The 20240-nt window shown below is 42.1% G+C and overlaps 1 protein-coding gene across 1 annotated transcript; it reads right to left on the bottom strand.

The window, feature by feature from the left end:
• Positions 1-1904: 1904 nt before the first annotated feature.
• XK (X-linked Kx blood group antigen, Kell and VPS13A binding protein) lies at positions 1905-19611 on the bottom strand. The gene is made up of 3 exons (XM_002191245.7): positions 19113-19611; positions 10854-11116; positions 1905-5855 (listed from the first exon to the last, which is right to left on the bottom strand). The coding sequence occupies exons 1-3, from the start codon at positions 19493-19495 to the stop codon at positions 5029-5031; spliced, it is 1473 nt and encodes a 490-aa protein (XP_002191281.6). The 5' UTR covers positions 19496-19611; the 3' UTR covers positions 1905-5028.
• Positions 19612-20240: the final 629 nt, after the last annotated feature.

Raw genomic sequence — 20240 nt, 5'->3', positions numbered from 1 at the left:
CCAACTTACCCCATTCACAAGAACTGCAAATCCACCCATAAACACACCAAAATGCAATGCTGGCACTTCATGTGTAAGGTGCTGTGCTATTGTTTTTGACATTTACTTCCCACTTTAGAAGGCAGATGTGAATTAATCTTTACCTTGACTACCTCTGGCATTGCTCTCCATCTAAATCTGCTCCTGATCATTTTCCAGAAAGTGTTTGTGGCTGATTAAAGCTCTGTACTGACAGGGCACATTAATCAGATTAAACAAGTAGCTGATGAGAGACATTTCAGAAGTTAAAATATGTAACATTTATCTGCTGTCATTTTGTGTGCTCTGTCAAAATAGGAATTTCAGCAATTATGAACATGAAGGCACATTCCCTATTTAAGACAGGCTGTTTCTAGTTCATTAAATCAATCAGGTCTCACCTTCAGGGCCAAAAAGTTACAACTTGGATGTTATTCCAGAAGGATCTCAGTTAGCAACATCCAACAAATTGTATCCATCCCTTGCTAGGTGTGTTTTCCCATTAATGCTAGTCTGTGATTAGAAGCCTTTACACACAGATGCATTCACATCTGAATTTCCCACCTGAAAGGCAAAATTTTCATATCTGAATAGACATTCACCATTTCCATAAAACTTTATTTCAGTGGGGCAAGAGGTTTTCCTTGTAACTGCATGTGATAAAAAAAAAAAAAAAAAAAAAAAAAAAAAAAAAAAGGTATAAAACTGTCCTTTTTTTCCAGAATATGAAGTTCTTCATTCAGGGCAGAGATTCAGTAAGTTTTCATATTTGTCATTTTTAAACACTTACCTTTTTCCTTCTTAGTCTAATTTTGGAGTGACCCCAAGACCTATATAGTTTTGTAATACATTTTTTTCTTGGTCAGTAGGAAATTACATAATCTTTAATTGATCTTACTTTTCAAGTCTTCTGTCTCTGGTAAATCAGACTTACCATCTCTGCCATATTACTGTATCTTCATGTTTCTGTGATGATTCCCAACTGAGTTGAGCCACTCACCACAACTTCATTTTAAAATACAAGATTATGATGGTGTCTGGCTTGCAAACATCTGAATTCAAAGCCCTGTTTTCTTTGCTACATAAGACCTTTAAATAGGTAAAAAGTGATAGAAAATGGTTCATTGTTTTAGGCTAGATATTATAAGCTACTATGGGGAAAAAATAAAGGAACTACTTGTAAATTAAAAAAAAAATTAAAATTCAAATTACAGTTTAATAGTCCCAAGTACTCACCAATTCTATGTCATAGGGAGTGTAGTCTTACTAGCACACAGTAGTATCAATCACCATCAGGACTTCTAAAATCTTTTCTCAATGCTCATGTAAGCGATGTACACATATTACAACTTGTTACGATGTATCTAATCACACCCATATTTAAAAAAAGAAGTGTCTATTTTATCTATTTAAACTTAGAAACACTTACATGTGTTGCAAAGTTTTTGTGTGTTCCTATCCCTCCACAAAAGTCCTCAGCACTGATTTTACGATGATGCTCCTAGGGTCAGATATAAGTATATGGCAAATCCAGATGAATGTAAAACAAGCATGCAGAGAAGAAGTTAAAATATCCTTTATAAGGTAACAATTTCCTCCCAGTTCTCAATGTAAACCAGTAAATATTCTCACACTGATAATGAATAAGCTATACTAATCTTGTTCCATACAACACTGGCCACTTAAAGTGCCCCCCTCTTACAAAATGTTCTTCTAAACAGCAATGGAAGCATAGGGGTAAAGAGCTCCTAAATCAATCACAGATTAATTCTTGTGTCAGGTCTTCTTGGAAATCTGCTGCTGCGTGGTGATAGATGACAATGTGCTCTGTTACTCTACTTCGGATTTTTTGAAAGCACCACACTAAGAACTGACACCAACACAACTTGAGGGATAGTTTCAACATTTTAATTGGTGCTGTTTTACAAGTATAAAAGAAAACCCATGTGTCAGATCTTGTATACTCTTATACACACAAATAACACTTGCTGAGCCATCCTTTGTGTGACTCAGGACTACTCAAATGAGTAGAGTTTTCAGCAGTAGCCCTAAACCTTCCATGGAACACACAGGCCGCTCTAACATTCACAGAGGAGAGTAAAAGCACAGTGAACTTGCAGCAAGAGATCACTCATCCACATACAGACAGACTCTGTACTCATACTGTCCGCTCCATGCAGCCACTGGGTGCACTGAAAACACCACCTTTCAGACTGTCATTATTTGGAGAAAAACTGCCTCTCCCAGCTTTACAGCACACTTCAGAAAAATCAGCTGCTCCCTTCAAACCCTGGTCAAACACAGTATCCTTGTGTCTAGGACTCCCTCCCGCACCTTTCCACCAGCAGTGGCAGCACAGCTGGATAAACCACCCCACACCATGGTGACACCAGGCACTGCACAGGCAACAGCCCCTCGTGCTGGTGGAGTGTTTGAAATGTATTTGGTTATTCTGCACAACTAAGGCAAAACCATAGGACAGGAACAGAACTCATATAAACTATATTTTCTTTCCTCTCATAACAGTGATTTAAATATTCAGCTCCCTATGCATGCACTTCAGGAGACTGGTATAAAAATAAGATGCAATATGACACACTCTAAATATGCATATACAGTAGTCTGTGAGGTTTAATTGTACTCACTGTGCATTCATCCTGGGCTCCTGGCTCTGTAACTCTCTTGCTTTTGCCTTCACAGCAGCACCAACGTTTCACTGTAGCACCAACCTGGCTGAGGTTTGTGAAGCTTTCACTGTTTCCTAATGGCACCATCACAACTGCACCACCACTTACAGTGTCCAAACTCTGCTTTAAGCTCTCTCTTTAGATATGAACTACTTCTACATATGAAATTACTTTTTAAGTTTTCCCCCAAAGACTAACATTTCTGACCTGGGTACGTCTGTAGATAGACAGCCACTGTAATTCCCTGATTATTGATGAGTGTCCAGCCATAAAGACAGATACTCAGTTTTGGCTAAGAACACCAGAAAATTTGAGCCTATGGGCTGAACTCTGCAGGGTTGGAAGAAAAGGTTACATTCTCCCTTGCTCCTTTAACTCACTACTGAAGAACAAAAAGCAATAGTCTTTTACAACTAGGAAAGCACAGAGAAATCCTATAGTGTACTTTTACATATAAAGGTACAGAGAAACACAGCTGTGTCTTTAAGGAGTCACTTCACTATTCTATTCTCCTCTCCTCAGAGAAATTAGAATGGAGGTGTTTGGTGTCTTCCCCTGATATGAGGTATATTGCCACAGCAAAATCAGGCCAAAAATCCCATTACCACCCAATAAGTTAATGAAACCTACATATGTTTCCCAACATACATACACATATCCTACACAGACACATATTAAGCAAAATGAAAACATAACTCCATAATAACACTGAAATATGAAGACATTCATTTACACTGTAGTAAAGAAAAAAATAAAATGTCATGTCTTTGCAGCACTGCAGGTGACATATTTCATTACAAATGATGCCAGACCTGAGTTTGAGACGCTTCTAAAACAATTATTCTGATGTCACCCCTATTAAGAGTTTCACATCCTGCATGATAACAGAATGGAGGCTAAGCTTCAAGCACTGGGAGATGCTTTGGTCATCAATTATTTGCTTTCACGAGCAGCCATTATGTGTAACACTGAAAAGAAATGTTAGGAAGGTGCTAAGCAAACAAAGTGCAAAAGCTTTCACTTAATTTGTGAAAATACAAATGGGTCTCTGTATTTTCACTAAATTCTTGTGTGTTCATCTGCTAAAGCTTTCTTAGAAACTTGCAAAATAAAGAAACATTTTTATTTGTGGTGATGTATTGCTGAGAACAAAAATCAATTATTTCCATTTTCTCTTTCACACTTCAGTATCAGGGTTGTGAAACTTCTGAGGTAAAGAAGTCAGAGGGTTTTGAATTAATGATATTAAACTAATCATAACAAATCACAGCTCAAAAAGAAGGAATCAGTGTCTTCTATCCTAGTACAAAAAGTCAATGAGCTGCCTACATGGTGCACTACCAAACCCCTGATGATCAGGGTAGTGCTCATCTCTCTAACTTCAGACATCTAAAAGTCAGATGGATAGTCAGAACTAATTGTGAAGGCATCTGGTTAACACGGAGTAACAGGTCTCCAGAGAGTGATTCGTATCACCTACATTTTGAGATGAGGTGAGTCACTCCCTGGACATGTGCACTGGGGAGCACCTACATGACTGGTACACACTGTCTGCCCAGCCTCTAGGTATTTATACAAAGTGAACACTACCTGACACCAGAACACCATAAAGTATTAAAGAAATGATAATGAAAGAAAAATGAGCTATTCCAGAACATCAATTAATATGTTAAATTTAATTCCCTTACTAACAAGCAGTAAACATGAAGGGTGAAACAGTGCAAAGCCAATAACCCCTCTTCCCATCCTCAGTAACAGTCACATTTCTGTGTCAGTGCTGGCTAATTGGCTGTTTCATGGCAACCCAGACTACAGTGCATTCTTCAAGTCCAATTCTTCTACCACTGAGAGTATTACCTTATTACACTGATTAGAGTGTAAAATAGTCTGCATTTTGATCAAAGCAGACCACAGCTACAATCCATACACAGTCCAGGTGTAAGCTCTGCTCCTGTGCTTAGGGTGGCATGCCATGGGACATCCTATGTGAAATAAAATTCATTGCCTTCCATCCTCAGACTTCCTGAGTAAGGTGAGCATCAGAACAGTTTCTGAATGATGTCTCTGATAATGACATAAAATAAGCATGTGACAATAAACCTATGTGCAAAAATGCTCTGAAATAGAAATCTACAAACAACGATTGCTCTCCGTACACAAACACAAATACACTGCTCTCCACAAAAACAGGCATGTCAGTCATCATGCAGTGCTACATCTGCAAGAAAGAAATTCTACCCACAAGACACAATGTCTAAGATACACAATGCTCCCAGCAGGTGATCTGCCACCTTCCACAGGCACCTACTTGCTTCCAGTTGTACTAGGCATTGGAAGAAACACTTTGATGAATACTCCTGTTTTGAGAATCTATTGTCTTGTTACTGCCCCGTGCTTCATCAGTATTTTCAGGAGATTTCATCATCACCTTGCCTGTAAGTAGAGTGGATTTGTGATGCTGGCAAATAAAGTAGAGGATCTTGAAACAGGACAGCAGAGCTTCGGTAATGCTGGAGGAGAAAAGTTTTTTGCACGGGTGACAGTACTGGTAGAACACCAACATGAAGAAGACGCCCATGCAGTAACCTATCAGGAGCTGCAGGAACAACATTGGGGCACAGACATAGAGGTAGAAGTCTGTTCTGTAAATGTACCACATCAGCAGGAGGAAGGCGTTCTCCATCAGCCGCACGATGTAGTACACGGTCATGCAGTACCAGTTCTGGGATTTGCTGATCAAGTCAGGGTCACTGAGCTCCACCTGCACTGCCGACCAGCAGAACATGTTAATGCCAGCGTACAGGAACGTGAGAAGGCACAGGACGATGGTAGTGCCCACCCTGCTCAATTCCTTCTCTATGTTCTCAGGAAATGGCGACTTGCTAAGCCAGAAGAGAATCCACGGGAAGAGGAAGAACCCTAAGAAATTCAGTAGCACGATGAGGAAAACCCAGATTCGAAGGACTGAACCAAAAAGCACCAAGACCGTGACCCGCGTGGCGATCTCAAAGCTCCTCCACATGAATATGCAGAGGTAGGCAGCAGGCTTCACACGGACATTGTAATCATCATACTTTATCTTAATGGCCAGGATGTTGCAGCGCAAGGCGCCATAAACGATCGACAGGAGAGAAAGCACCATAAAAATACCTACAAAGAGAAAAGATAAATCAGGACATTCAGATCAGCAGTGGGCATTGCACCAGGGGAGTGCAGGTGCAGGTCACTGTCACTGCACTCCTGGGGATTCCCAGCAGGTCCAATGCCACGGGAGCCATTCCCAGCCCATCTCTTTAATCCCACCTCCTATTTTAGTCCCTATTTGATACTTATTCAGGAAGCTGGTAAGAAAAAGAAGGCACTTAGCAGTCATGAGTGTCTGTCCCTCCTCCCCGTGCCCAGGGCTGCTCATACACAGGCTGTCCTTGGTAATTTCACAGCTCAGTCATTACAGTATCCAGCTTGCTCCCAAATCCTACAGCACTCCACAAGGCACAGGAGTGCTACTCCCTTTCCATACAGATGAAAAACTGCAAAATAGAAGCTGAAACTTTGGAGTAACTTGGACATGCAGATAACTTGGTGCTTGTGAAGTTCTGTGTTGAAGCAAATCACAAGAAAGGTATGTGATACGGCTCAAAATTGAAAGCTGAAGGAAATTAAACCCAGCACTGTCTGCATTGTGGAGAGAGATATTTACTCACCTGCCTGTACTGTGTTTTCCTATACATCAATATTTTATATACACCAATCTATATAATGCATTTAAAAAACACTCAGATTAAAAATGTCATTAAATTCAGATCAATTTTCAGTATCTCCCACCTACCCAGAATCCTTGAAAGGAAGGTTTCACATTTAAATTCTGCAGAAAGTGAAGGCAGAGACCAGATGTTACCTGGCACTGCAGGAGGGCATCCTGTCTTGCCATATTAAGTAGGTACAAATGTACATGAATTCCGGACACAAAGAATAAACAAGTGCTGACTGCTCACAGGTTTTTATTTTTTTGTATTTGCATGCACAATTATATAAATATTTATCCACAATTTTTACTAACATGCTGAATAGCTGATATTGCATCAGATAAAATAACCAGAGTTCTGAATTCTTAATTATGTCAATTATATTTGTAATGCTTAGCAACCCGTGTTTTCTGCAGCCTTCAATTAGTTTGTGTGCCAATATCCTACAAATAAACATTTGTATCCTACAAATAAACTAGATTCCTTGTTTTGCTATAGCTATATGGTCAAAATTGCCAGGGTTTGGACTTTATTTTTAATTATGTCACTAATTTCTAAGCAATCCTTTGGAAGAAACAAGTGTATTTTAACACCTCTAACAACTTTCTAAGAGAATTTTCTCTATCATTTCAGCTAATCTCTTTTCCATTAGAACCCACAAACACCTCTGAATTACTTTGGAAAATAATTAAAGTCTTTACATCTAATTTTCCAAGGCACTCAGTAAGGTGAAAAGCATTTATCATTTTATATGGTAATTTTGTACATGCCAGTTTGGTGGTGCATATATTCTCTGAAAATGTTTATGTTGAAATTGTTAGTAGGCAGTCAGTAGTTTTTACATCTTTCTTACAGCACTGAATAATGTCTCTGATAAAGACCTAAAATAACCATGTGGCAATAAACCTATATGTAAATGACACATAGATCTGGGCATTTTTAATTATGTCTTGGAAAAACATCATCTGAAAGTGGAAGAGCAGGTGAGTTCAGTCAAGAATATTGCTTGATGTCCTATGGCTTTTTACAAAATGTTTCCTGTAGTTTTGAGCTGTGAAAGAACATAAATTCCAGCAGCTAATTAAGCAAAAGAATGTTCTCAGAGTTAAAGTAACATAAAGATGTACCCACTGGGGACTGAGTGCTGCTGTGCTGGAACTCTGCTTGCTTTCTGCTTTGGCAAGCCGAAACAGTGATCTTATTCCCCATTTTCACTTCAGGGAATCTGTATTAATCTCAAACCTATCTCAAAAACTCAAACCTTCAAAAGAGGTATTTCTCCATTGATAGAAAATAAGTCATGCTGACTCTGGTTTAATACACTAGTTCAGTCCTACTCCTTTCCTAAAAGCTCATCGTTGTCACCAAACCTTCAGTTCAAACTTAATTTTTAACTCTGTGAGAAAGATGGTTTGAAGCAACCACAAAGGGAAATACCACAGGGTGACACTGTTGCTTTTACTCATCCTGAGCAGGCAAAGAAATGTAAATGTAAAAGGCAAAGTATATTCCCCTGGAACATTTCCAAATCCTCTTAACAGTCCTTTTAAAGGTGTCATTTCTCTTCTTCCTTCCTCTTCCCAAAAGTCTGTCTTTTTCTTACAAATCAGAAGTGGACACTCACAGTCATCTAGAGAGGCACTGCTTTATTTTGTTGTGTTTTGTTATTACATCTGAAGTCCTTTACAGCCTGGTCCTTCCCACTTCAAAAACTGTTAATACAGCGAATTCTGCTCTAGATGAGCTACCTCACAAGTACCACTGAAACCTATCATGGATACTATAGTTATATGTATGCAAAATAGAACTAGGACTCGGGCTAATAAATGTGGGTTTCCAATGTTGTATTACATCCAGTATTTTTACACTTTTCATGATAAACAGTCACCAAAGCTTTATGTTGCTCATCACTAACTTCAAGAGTTGGTCCTGCTTTTGCAGCTTTCTGGCTGTCTTGATCTTACATTCTTGGCAGACTGTGAAATGGCAATTTTGTAGAATGCCAGACAGTGGTAGGACCCCAATAATCCAGAAGAAAACATCCAGAGAAATTAATGAATGCCATGAAATACACAAGAAATTTACAGCATGGCTCTGACTGACAAAGACCTAGGCAAGGATGTATGCTCTTTTCAGAAGTGTTCAAACCAACACTAGAAGCAATAAGGAGTTTCAAACAGATTTGAAAGGGACAAGCCATGCCCCCAGCATGATGGCAAACAGCTTCAGGTTCTCAGGTGATACCGACCTCATTACCCCTGAACAGAATGACAAGGTATGTAGGAATCCAGAAAAATAACAGACTGATGAGGAGACAAGACAAAACACATGGAAATCAAAATATAAGAAAGTAATAGTTGTAACAGATGCAAATGGAAGCAAGCCTGAAATTTGGAGGACCAGTGTCAAAGAACAGGGAAGCTGAAGACATCTGAATAAGAACTGGGCTGGCTAGATAAAAGAGATTGCAGAAAGTTTCAGTATATCAGCAGCTAAGATACACACAACAAGAATACGGCTAACACTCTTGTTTTTCTGATGAATGAGCTCTAACAGACATTGGTCCAATTCCTAACACTTTTTTTTTCTTTGCATTTTTGAATTACATCTGTATGGAGACACTCCTGGGAAGCATGAAATAACTTCAGCATTTGCAAGTGGGTTCACCAAACTCTCTGGTGAGCCAGTTTATCTCTAGTCATTTCAGCCAAGGAATGTCACTTATCAGTTTGTGATTACAACTTATTTCAGCAGAGATAAGCTAGAAGCAATAGAGCATTACAAAATTATTATTAAATATGCAATTCTCTCATCATCTAGAACACAGGACTTCTCTTTGGAAATCATAACCTGTAATAAAAGAAAGAGAATTAAAAGGTGATCTTTCTCAAGTAAATGCCATCTACAGCAAAGTGACTGGAGATTTTGCTATTTGCACCATTCAGCAAAGGATTCAATCATGTTGTCCCCATCCCACATCACAAATGCCATGGTTATTTGAAGGATCTACCTTAGTTATGAAGAGTAGTTATGAAGGAGTAATGTCTAACTCAGGGACTGGAAGAAGTAATGTATTCCAAGAAACTACTGCTATGATATTCTGGTTCTGGCTGGGGTAGAGTTAATTTTTTTCTAGTAGCTGATATAGTGCTGAGTTTGGATTCAGTATGAGAATAATGTTGATAACACACTGTTTTAGTTGTTGCTCAGCAGTGCTTTAAGTCAAGGACTTTTCAGTTTCCCATGCTCTGCCAGTGAAGAAGTGCACAAGAAGCTGTGAAGAGGCACAGCCAGAACATATGATGATCCAAACTATCCAGAGGGATATTCCATTGGTATAATGCTCAGCGTATGAACTGGGGAGAGTTGTCTGGGAGGAGCCGATTGGTGCTGGGGGATGGTTTGTGCATCACTTGTCTTTCCTGGGTTTTATTCTTCTCCCTTTCTCTCCCTCCACCCCTCTCTATCCCCTTCATTACTTCTTCTTCTTCTTCTTCTTCTTCTTCTTCTTCTTCTTCTTCTTATTATTATTATTATTATTATTATAGTTGTTGTTATTATATTTGTCTTTATTTCAATTTTTAACTTGTCCCTCAGCCTCAGCCTCCCTAGCTGTGAAGGTGGTAAAGATTCTCTCACTCCATCTCAAAGGCCTTAGAGATACAAGACCTATTTAGTCTTTCAGTGGAAATGCACCATCAAGTTCACACAGGTGCCAAAGTCCTTTCTTATATTGAAAAGCTGTTTGTCCCATGACCAGCTGGAGATGGCTCTCCATTTAGCAGTGAGCCAGAAAATCAAGGAATGGAAGCGAGATGCAGAGTTCCACAGTAAGAGAGATGTGTCCTGGTAAGTCCATGTTGTGCTCGGTGAAGGCTTAACAGCTTGGGTCCAGGGATGAGATGACCACAGCTGCATAGCAGCTTATTGAGTCCTGCCTTTTGATTCCAGAATCAGAGTCTGGCATAAATAAAAATAGTTCATGTTCTCAGTTCATATTTAAAACTGCATTCCTGAAAGTATGTCTTCCCTAAGGCAGCATGACAAAACATGTTCTGCAGTGTACTTCAAGGAATTTTCCAGAAAGTTTTGCTCAAAAAACAAAATGGAGCAGAGGTATTTTTTAAAATTCTTCATGTAGACAGCTCGATCCCTCCAGCTGCCTCCCTCTCATACCATAATGGTCACTTTACCAAATCAGTGTTTTTACAGCAACCCGAGTGTGCTACAGAAGGTGCCATAGTCTAAAACATGACAATATAAACTCAAAAGCAACATCACCATCAAAACCTAACAGGGAGATGAAATCCATTGCAGAATGCCAGGTTCTTGTGCAGGGCAGCTATAACTGACTGCCCTCCCACCCAAACACCAAAAAGGTCATAGCAACAGCTCCACCTACTTCTGGCCACCGTGATCTCCTGCTGCAGGACACAGATGTAGAGCTGGAGGGTGAGCTGGGGCGCTGAGCCGAGGAACGCCTGGATCACAGAGGCCCTGCTGAACGCAGACCTGTGTGTGCACAGCTTGCCTTCAGCCTGCCCCACTTCCTTCTCTATTTCTTCTGAGTACCCATCCTTGGGCATCTGCCTCTTCTTTGTGATGCTGACATAGGGATCTTCAACTCTGCCAGCACGGAAGTAAATATAAAAGGCTTCCACACACCTATAAGCAAACAAGTAGACAGAGTAACAGGGAAAAGTGAAAGAATGAAAGGCCTCCCCACTTTCTGGTATTCTAGCAGTCACTTAGTAAGTCCTAAGCCATTCATAAAGCAAAGCCTGTAGGTTTTCTCCTCCTGGTAAACTTGGAATATGACAGATTTTATTCTTTAAAACATGAACTACATGCTACTAAAGGGCAGGAACCTGGCAGTGCCCCTTGAGCTGCTTGTAGTACTCAGACTTGGGAGGAGGTTTCATTTTTTTCTATGAGCTGCCCTTCTCTCCAGTGTCCCATTAAAGTCCTTAAGCTGCTTAAGATGCCAAACCCAAATTGGAAGTGTGTTTCTTCAGATTCTCGTGTGTTTTTCTTGTTATCGATACATCTGTGACATGCTAGTGGGACATGACAATAAACCCACTTTTCTTACCTTTGCCTTAAAACATCTGAAGAGAGAAGCTTGGAGTACAAGCAGGTGCACGCGCCTCAAAACTTTACCAAGCAATAGTTTAAAACACGAGTAACATGCCAGAGCAGTGAAAAGGAACAGTTTTGAGCCTCACAACCCTTGAAGTCAACTTTTTTTTTTTAAAAAGGCACAAGAATAGGAGCTTTAGTTCTTAAGTGGGCTTCTGTTTATTGTACTGTTAAAGAACTATTAAATATAATCTGGCAAAAAAGATTCTACTTAAGAAGATGCTGTGTTTCCACTTGCTGAAGCTCTTCATACTTTAAACACAGTGGGAGTCAAACTCTCGTGTTTATACAGGTCTAACTTACTGCCAACTAACTTTCAAGGAACAAACTGGTGCCAGCACATACACTTTTACTCATAAATTACATATTGTTACACTATTTGCTGCCTTCACCCACTCACAGAGACAAATCCATACATTTGTGAGAGAAGAGAAAAGGTTGTCTCCAGAAAATGCTGCAGCAACAAGGACAATCTGGCTCCTGGAGTATAAAAGAAGATAACAGCCCCAGAGAGATATCTGCAAGGAAAGCACAGCTTCTGCAACTTCCTTCCAATGATTGTTTTTTAACTGGCTAAAACTTTATGAAAACTAGTTCATAGTTTTCATAAAGTTTACTCATGAAGAGTAGCTCTCTTCTAAGAGAACTACTTGGATATGAGGGTGTCAAGGGTAGGCTTGGGCATCAAGGAGGACCCAAAACAACCCTTGTCTAGGAAGTAGTAACAAGCAAGGAACAGGTGACATCACAAGATGAGGGGGAAGGGAGAAGAAAAAAAAATTACTTCTGTTTATTTTAATAAACTTTACTTCATTTTTTGCTCTAATTGGACCACTAGCAAGTTACAAATGCTCTAGATGAAGAGCAGTTTTGGGATTGTGTAGTACTATTCCTGATTCACTAGGCTTCAGTTATCATTTTGACTAAAGCTATTCAACATTCCTGCTGCTCTGGATGCTCCATTCACAGAGGTGACTTTCTGTCTTCCCCTCATTAATCTTTTCACTCCCTGTCAATCTTGTTCCACATGAAAGAATCCATACAGCCAAAAATAAAGTGTGAAGAATTAATAAAGCACTGTGGCTTTATGAAGCCAGCATAGATTCTGAAACCAACAAATCGATTTTATTCCAAAAACAAAGATCCCACCATTTTTGTCTCATTTATTATTCACAGCCATGCATTCACCCTGAGTTCAGGGCAAGTCTGAGTATATTGTGGAAAACTGGATCTCAGCATCAGACTCTGAACTCTTGCTGTATGTGATTAGAAGCAGATATAGTCTAATGACCCATCTAAAAAATATGTAATGATCCCATTAAAGATATCATATTTATGAGACTACTGACAATAGCAAATATTATAACCAACCAAACACTGAGTTTTGGAGCAAGCATTTGATTTTTATTTATTATCTGCGTATTAGGCAGCAGTATATTGTTTGTGATGGGGAATTTTTGTCCATACAGAAAAGCAAACATAATGTGTAGCGGTCTGATAAGCAAATCTTAGAGGTAAATGGGACTTTTACCACTACAACAGAGTAATAAAAAATACTATATGCAAGCATTCAGATTACATTGATAATGATGCCCATTTTCTCCCAGGCCCTGCAGTCCCATGCAAGAGTGTTTCTGGAAGTCAAGCCTTCTGGGACAAGTAACAAATGCACTCAGCATTCCAGCTGGTGCCACAGCCCAAGCAACTGCTTCCTGCAGGAACAGACTGGCAGCTGACACACTAGAAAGAACAAGCACCAATCTAAAAGTTTAAGGAATAGAGTGTGGGAGGGGGCACAGGCACCTGAATGACCACGCAGGTGAGAAGGATCCAGAGCTGTGATGAAGAATCAATGCAGATGATGTTGCTGTGTCAGACTGTGACTCTGCCTATGAAGTAAATGCTGAGGGGTTGGGCATCTTGTCCTTAAATTAACTACCTGGCTTGCTCTTTTTTAGCATGAAACACAACTAAGAGACAATGCAAGAAGGGGATTGCTGTATGGCAGCTTTCCCCCACAATTACAAGCTCCTGCAGCATGGTGAATTCCACAGAAGCCCTCATTGCTGCTCTGCTCCAGAGGGACAGGAATGGGAGATCCCAACTTCTGCACAGTCCATTTCCTGCAATGATGTTTAGGGCCACTTCAAGAGCCCTTCACATGGTGTCAAGAGCCGAAGGCAAGCAGCTGACTGTTTCCTCTGCATGTAAGGCACTGAGAACCTAAGCACAGGCTCTGAAGGAACTAAAATTGCTCCAAGGAAAAAAAGTCAGATCTACTTTCTACAGTGAAAGCTAAGAGGTAAGAAAAGGATGGTGCTGCTTTCTCCCCTGCTGCCATATCTTGGCAGAAAGAAGAGCCATACTTTTTCAGGGATCCTGATGGTGCCCACAAAGAGTGATTCAGCCGCAACACATTTGTCTTCCACACAGTAAGTAGGAGGAATAATCCTACCCTTATATGATTGCTGAGAGTGAGCACCTCATTCCCTCTTTTAATCATGGATGCGTGGGATTGGAACACAGGCAAAATAATGGTGGTGTGAAGAGGGAGGAGGCAATGAAAACAGGAACTTTCCACACCCAACCATCACCCCAAGAACAAATGTCTATTTGAGATCTATCCACACACACCCTCTGTAAATGTATAAACAGATATCTCTGATAGTAATATCTGCTGATAGTAATTTTTACTAATTCCCTGTCTTTAGAGAAGTATGCAAAATACTTATCCATCCTGCAGATTTACTTATCTGCATCAGGCAAAGATCTGCTCCTCACTTATTGTTCTACCTTTTACCTGCACTGATTTCCTGTTCACCTCACCATGGACACCTAACGCATCTGCTCAAGAAAAAAGGACAGAAAATAGCCTAAAGAGAGTCTAAACATATTCTTCCCATCTGGAAACGAGGGAGTCTGTTAAGTTTAAAGCTAGGAGGATCTCCTACAGTGAGGTCTGCCCATGAAGTCCAACAAGGAAGGGAAGTTTTGAGACCTGTTCTATTTTGAACTACTAAGCAGGTCACTAGCAAAGAGAAACTACCCACAAGAGACAATGTTTCTGCACAATGTCAGTGAAACAGTGGCTGCACCATTAGAGCTTATTAGCAGAATTAGATGCCCAAAACATGAATGATTGTAAAAAATTTTGGGGTTTTGTTTTTTTTTTTTAACTTCCTGCAGCTCACAGAATCAAACTTTGGCCTTAACAGCCCCTCCTCTGGCAATTTGATGCAAGCTTCCTCCTGCATCTGCTGTGCTGCTGTCTACATGGTACATAGAGACATGTAATTGTTTCTCCTTATGCCTTAAGAAACAAAGCCTAATCCCATTAAAGAAAAAAGTCTATTGTTTATATCCTTGTCCTATTATAACCTGAGGAAAACAGTCATTAGTGTTCTATATAGGGGACCTGTTATATTTACTTGAGATTTTTTTGGCAAGCTTATCTTTCTGCTAAGCCAGCCCTCCCCTGATTGCATCTCCTCACACAGAACAGGCTGGGCTCACACTGCACTAACAGAGCACCGGGGAACGGGGTTCCAAAGACACCTGCAGTCACTCAAACTTCCCTCTCCATGAAGCTGGTACCAGAAGGAAGCACTGCCAGGTTCACACCAGTTGGTTTTGATGATGCCTCTTCAGTACAGCCCTCAGTAAATCAGGTGGGAGGAGTCCCTGCATCCAGCAGACTCATGGGCCCAGCACCACCAACATCCCCAGTATGTGACTGTAAGCCCTGACTGGCCAAGTCAGTTTGTTGGAAATCTGCTCTTCAGCTCTTGACCTTGTTATTAATTGAAGAATTGAAATGGGCAAGCAAGTTTAACAGGGGGTTCTCTGGTGCCTGTCATGAAGGGTAAGGACAAAAGGAGGCTCAGGTTTGCTCTCTGCAACTCCTCAAGAGGTTGTAGTGAGGTGGGGATCAGTCTCTTCTCCTAAGGTAACAAGAGACAGGGCAAGAAGAAATGGGCTAAAGTTGGTCAAGGGGAGGTTCAGGTGGGTATTAGGAAAGACTTTTTGACTGAAAGGGCAGTCAGGCATTGGAATAAGCTGCCCAGGGAAGTAAGTGGTGTAATCACCATGCCTAGAAATGTTCAAAAGGCATATGATGTTTATGGACGTGGTTTAGTGGTGAACAAAGCTGTGCTAGGTGAGTTGAACTCAGTGATCTTGGAGGTCTTTCCCAATCTAAACAATTCCCTGATTCTCGGAGGGGTTATTTACACTTAGAAGAAATCCTAAGTGTAGAGCAGTACACCAGCAAAACTGCATGCAGTAAATATGTATTGGAATTGTAGCTGCACTTAAAATCTCAGGATGACCTTGATGCTACAAGTGCCACCCAAATGAAGGGAACAGAGACAGACTAGCACAGGAGCAGCCTGAGCCAAAGGTCATCAGGACCTTCCCTAGAGAAAAGACAAAACTAATAATCCTCTCATTGACACTGGCTACTGTTTTAAGTAATTTTTTTTCTGTGTTAATTTACTTAGTGTGGTAAAAGAATCTCTTTTTACAAAAAAAACTTCAAAACCCCAAAACCAAATCTACCTGAATACATCTAAGCATCCAGACGAATGAGTGCATTCATAAGGAGTGGCATTGGTCTGAAATGCTGCAGGAATCCCCATGATGCCCAGAAACCTGCAGTCCCTTTGTTCCAGCCAAGTCTCTGCAGAGCCTCTGGCACGCCTGCATCCTAAGTATCACAGCCAGGCCACTAAGGGGAATAGGAATTTTGCTCTACAAATTGCTCCAAATTTATAGAGAAACTCCTAGGGAGTGGGAGAAGAAATTAAAAAAGGGTACATTAACAGTACACCAAAAGTCCTCTCTGGGAAGAGGGATGCTACCTAATTTTAGTCCTTCCAGTGGCAGCAGCAGGACAGCGAGTGCCTCCCGAGCAGGTGGAGCGTGGGTGTTTGGGGAAGGTGGTGGCATGCAAGAAGGTTCTATGAGAGAAAGTACTTTTTTTCCATCACTCTGATGATTCAAAATAGGCTGAATCATTTGGCTTGCAAGGCTAAATACTCTCCTTCCCTGCCAAGATATTCCCAAACCATACCCCAGATCTAAAGAGTTTTTTTTAAGGAAAAATGGAAGGGAAAAAAAAAAAATCTAGATTTTAAGATGATGAACAAAAGGTCACACAACACATATGAGCTGATGGTAAAGCAGTGCACTGATATCCGAGTCTTTAAGTCTGAACAGAGAAACCCTGACTATTCTATATCAGAGATAGTAAAAAAGTTAAGTTTGTTTTAAAGCCCACCAAAGCTGCCAGCTCTCTGTTGCAGCATGTCACCATACACAGCCTCAAGGTTCTTAAACGTTTCATTCCCATGCCACAAGCAGACAGAGCCTGGGGAGGCTCCACTGTCTGTGTCCTATTTGACCTAATTTGACCCAGCCCTCCCTAAGCAGCCCTGGGCTGTGACAGTGAGGCACACGAGTCCCAGCAGGGAGGATGGAGCCAGGCTTCACACGAGGGAAGCAGATGACTGAGAGCAGCAGGATTCTCTGGAGCAAAGGAGCAGCGGTTTGCCTACAAGGATGAAGTAAAATGCTTCAAAGGCCAATGGTCCTTTTCAGCTTACAAAAAGTAAAAGCCACAGTGCAGTGATGATACAACCAAAATATACTTTGCCTTCTAGCTGTCACCTAAACCTTGTGTGTATGCCAGTTCACACAGGGTAGAAAGCCTCCTGTAGAAAGCAGGGAAAGGGAAGGTATTTTGTGTGCTGAAAACACAACATTTACAGTGCAGAGCTATATCTGACAGGAAGCAATCAGTTTCCTCTTCTGACAGATACAGCAATCTTTAGTTTCAGGAAGGCAAGGAAGGAAAAAAAGCCCAAACCCCCAAACCCTTTACTGTCTGTCTCGGATCACTTTGACTTCCCAGACATTTGTGCTGTATCCTACAAACTGACACATTTCCCTAAAAGTAAAGAGAACTGGGTTTTAATTTGAAGTATTAAACTTTAAATTTGTAGAGTCCTTCCAGTCTTCAGCAGAAAATAAGTTTTTTCAGGTAGCATGAATGTACTACCCTATTTAATTAATAATTATAATTCCAGTTATCCTGGGTTTAGACAGAGGTCAACATACATCACTTTGTCATGCCTAAATGCTGCCATGGGGACTGTGGCACAGCACATCCAGAACACCTCCAAACCTCCTGGAAATGCTAAGTTTGTAAATTATTGAGAAAGGAAGAAGTGCAGAGTCGGCAACACCCTAGAGGAGAGGAGAGGGCTTCCATATGCTCACTTGTTTTACAGCAGTGGCTGCAGCTGGGAGTTCACCAGAGAGCAGGAACTGCACTCTGCACAAGATAAGATTTGTGTTGTAAACAGAAAACTTGATGGTGAGAAAGAAACAGAAAGTCAAGTGATGCTTGGTGGTAAAGATCAAAATATAAATCTATGCTTTTTGTATAATTAAAAATAAAATCCTTCAATTTCTTCTTGTTGCTCAAATCCTTTGTCTACTTCTTCACATAATCTAGCTTGACATTAGATTATTTCCTCGTCTTACCTCAATAAATTGATTTAGAATAACAAAAGTCATGTACTTAATTTTTGACGATTTCTTTCTCTTTGGTTCCTCTCTTATTTTCCAAAATTATGGAAGTATTTTGTTCTTAGCTTTTAGAAAATCAGAGCTCTTTCAGAACTGTTAACCCACAACTCAAACATCTTTAAAATAACAAAGCAAGCAAAAATAATCCATGTATAGTTATAGAAGAAGTCAGTGTTTTTGAAGTGTAAGCTATTTTATACATTTTATAACATCCACACTGTTCACCTTTCCTTAGTGTGAACAAATCTTTCTTTTACACGCTATTCAGGAATTTCAAAAAGTTGGTGATACTTCTTTTAGCCTCTACAACATACACACAGCATTTAATTCCCTTTCTTTTTCAATAAAAGATTTGAGTATAAATTTAAAATTAATGCCCCCCAGAAACATTTTGTCTTAGAGTTGCACACTGCTGTAACTTTTTTTTTTTTTCCCTACGAGTATTTTTAGTGAGATATTGATCTGGAATAGAAAAAAATCTCCAAAGCAATTTGGGGCAGGAAGCTCACGTTTGGAAGGAAAAGACAGACTAGAGCATCGCTGATGTTCCAAGACGCACGGATGGGATGGAAACTATCATTGTTCTTAACTCGCAAGCGAGTGAAGAATCTCCCGTTCTCTCTTGGAAGTGATGTGCGAGCAAAGCGCTGTGGATGAGGCAGCAGCGAACCGACACAACCGTCTGCAAGAAGCCACAGGGATGGGAACGCAGCGCCGAGCGGGGCGCGGAGGGGCTCTGGCGGGGCCGGGCAGGGCTGAGCCCCTTTCCCCGGGGCCAGCCGCGGCTCCGTGCCCCCGGCATTCCCGAAGGAGCGATCGCTCCCCCGCAGCTGCGGCAGGGCGGGAGCGGCCCCGCCCGGCCGCACAAAGGCCGGGGGCTCCGGGCACAGCCGTGGCCCCGGCCCGCTGGAGGCGGCGCGGACTCACCGACCTGACGAGCGGCCCCAGCTGCAGCAGGTGCAGCAGCAGCACCAGCGGGCGGTCGCGGCTCGCGTCGCGGTGGATGAAGACCAGGCTGAGCTGCACCAGCGCGCAGGGCACGAGGGCGAAGATCAGCGTCAGCGTCTGCCACATGCTGTCCCCCGTGTTGCGGTACCCCGCGCTCAGGCATAGCGCGGCCGCCGTCTCGGACATGAAGAGGGCGAGGGAGATGAGGACGGAGCCCGGGAATTTCATCGCAGCGGCCGCCCCAGCCCGGCCCGCCCCGCCGCCGCCGACGCGCACCAGGGCCCAGTCCCCGGCAGAGGGAGCGCCGCGCTCGCCGCCGGCCCGCGGCCTCTGCAGCCCGGGGCTGGCTCCGGGCCGCGGCTCCATCCTGACGGGCCGTGGGTGCTGCCCGGCTCGGGATCCTGGCGGGGCTGGACCCCGGCTGGGCTGGGAGCGGAGGAAGGTTCGGCGGCGGTGCGCGGGGAGCTCCCCCTCACAGCCTCCTCAGCCGTCGGCACGGACCGGACCTGGGGGTTGGTGGGAAGGGGCGAGCGGCGCCCCTCAGGGCCGGGGAGACCGCACAGCCACGGGATCGCTGAGGCTGAGTGCCACGTCCAGGCTTTCCTGAAACATCCCCAGGCACAGTGACCCCACCACTTCCCTGGGCAACCCGGTCCTATGTCTATCATAATTCCTGTGAAGAAATTCCTCCCAATGTCCAACCTAAACTTCCCCTGGTGCATCTTAAGATCATGTCCTCTAGTCCTATCGCTGCCTGTAAGAAAAGACTGACGCCCACCTGGCTACACCGTCCTCTCAGGGACTTGTAGAGCCTGACAAAATAGAGATCTGAAAGGAAGAGGCAAGGGTAAGTCTTCCTGTACTAGGAAGAAAATAACCCTGTGCAACAATAAAGGCTGAGAGATGATTTAATGAATAAACAAACCCCACAACAAAACCAACCAACCAAAGGCAGAAAAGGAGTTGTGAGTGCAGGAGAGGCTCCCCTGATGCACCCAGCTCAGACTCCCTGATCAGGGTGGTGTGGCAGTGTCACAGGTGCCCTTTTAGCTCCTTGCCAGGTTGCTCTCTTGCTTGCCAGACCTTTTCCTTCAAAGGTTCCTTGGGTCAC

Source organism: Taeniopygia guttata, chromosome 1 (genome assembly GCF_048771995.1).
Source record: "Taeniopygia guttata chromosome 1, bTaeGut7.mat, whole genome shotgun sequence".
NCBI lineage: Eukaryota > Metazoa > Chordata > Aves > Passeriformes > Estrildidae > Taeniopygia > Taeniopygia guttata.
The sequence above is the reverse complement of the archived record's forward strand: the minus strand, read 5'-3'. Positions and strand labels throughout refer to the sequence as shown.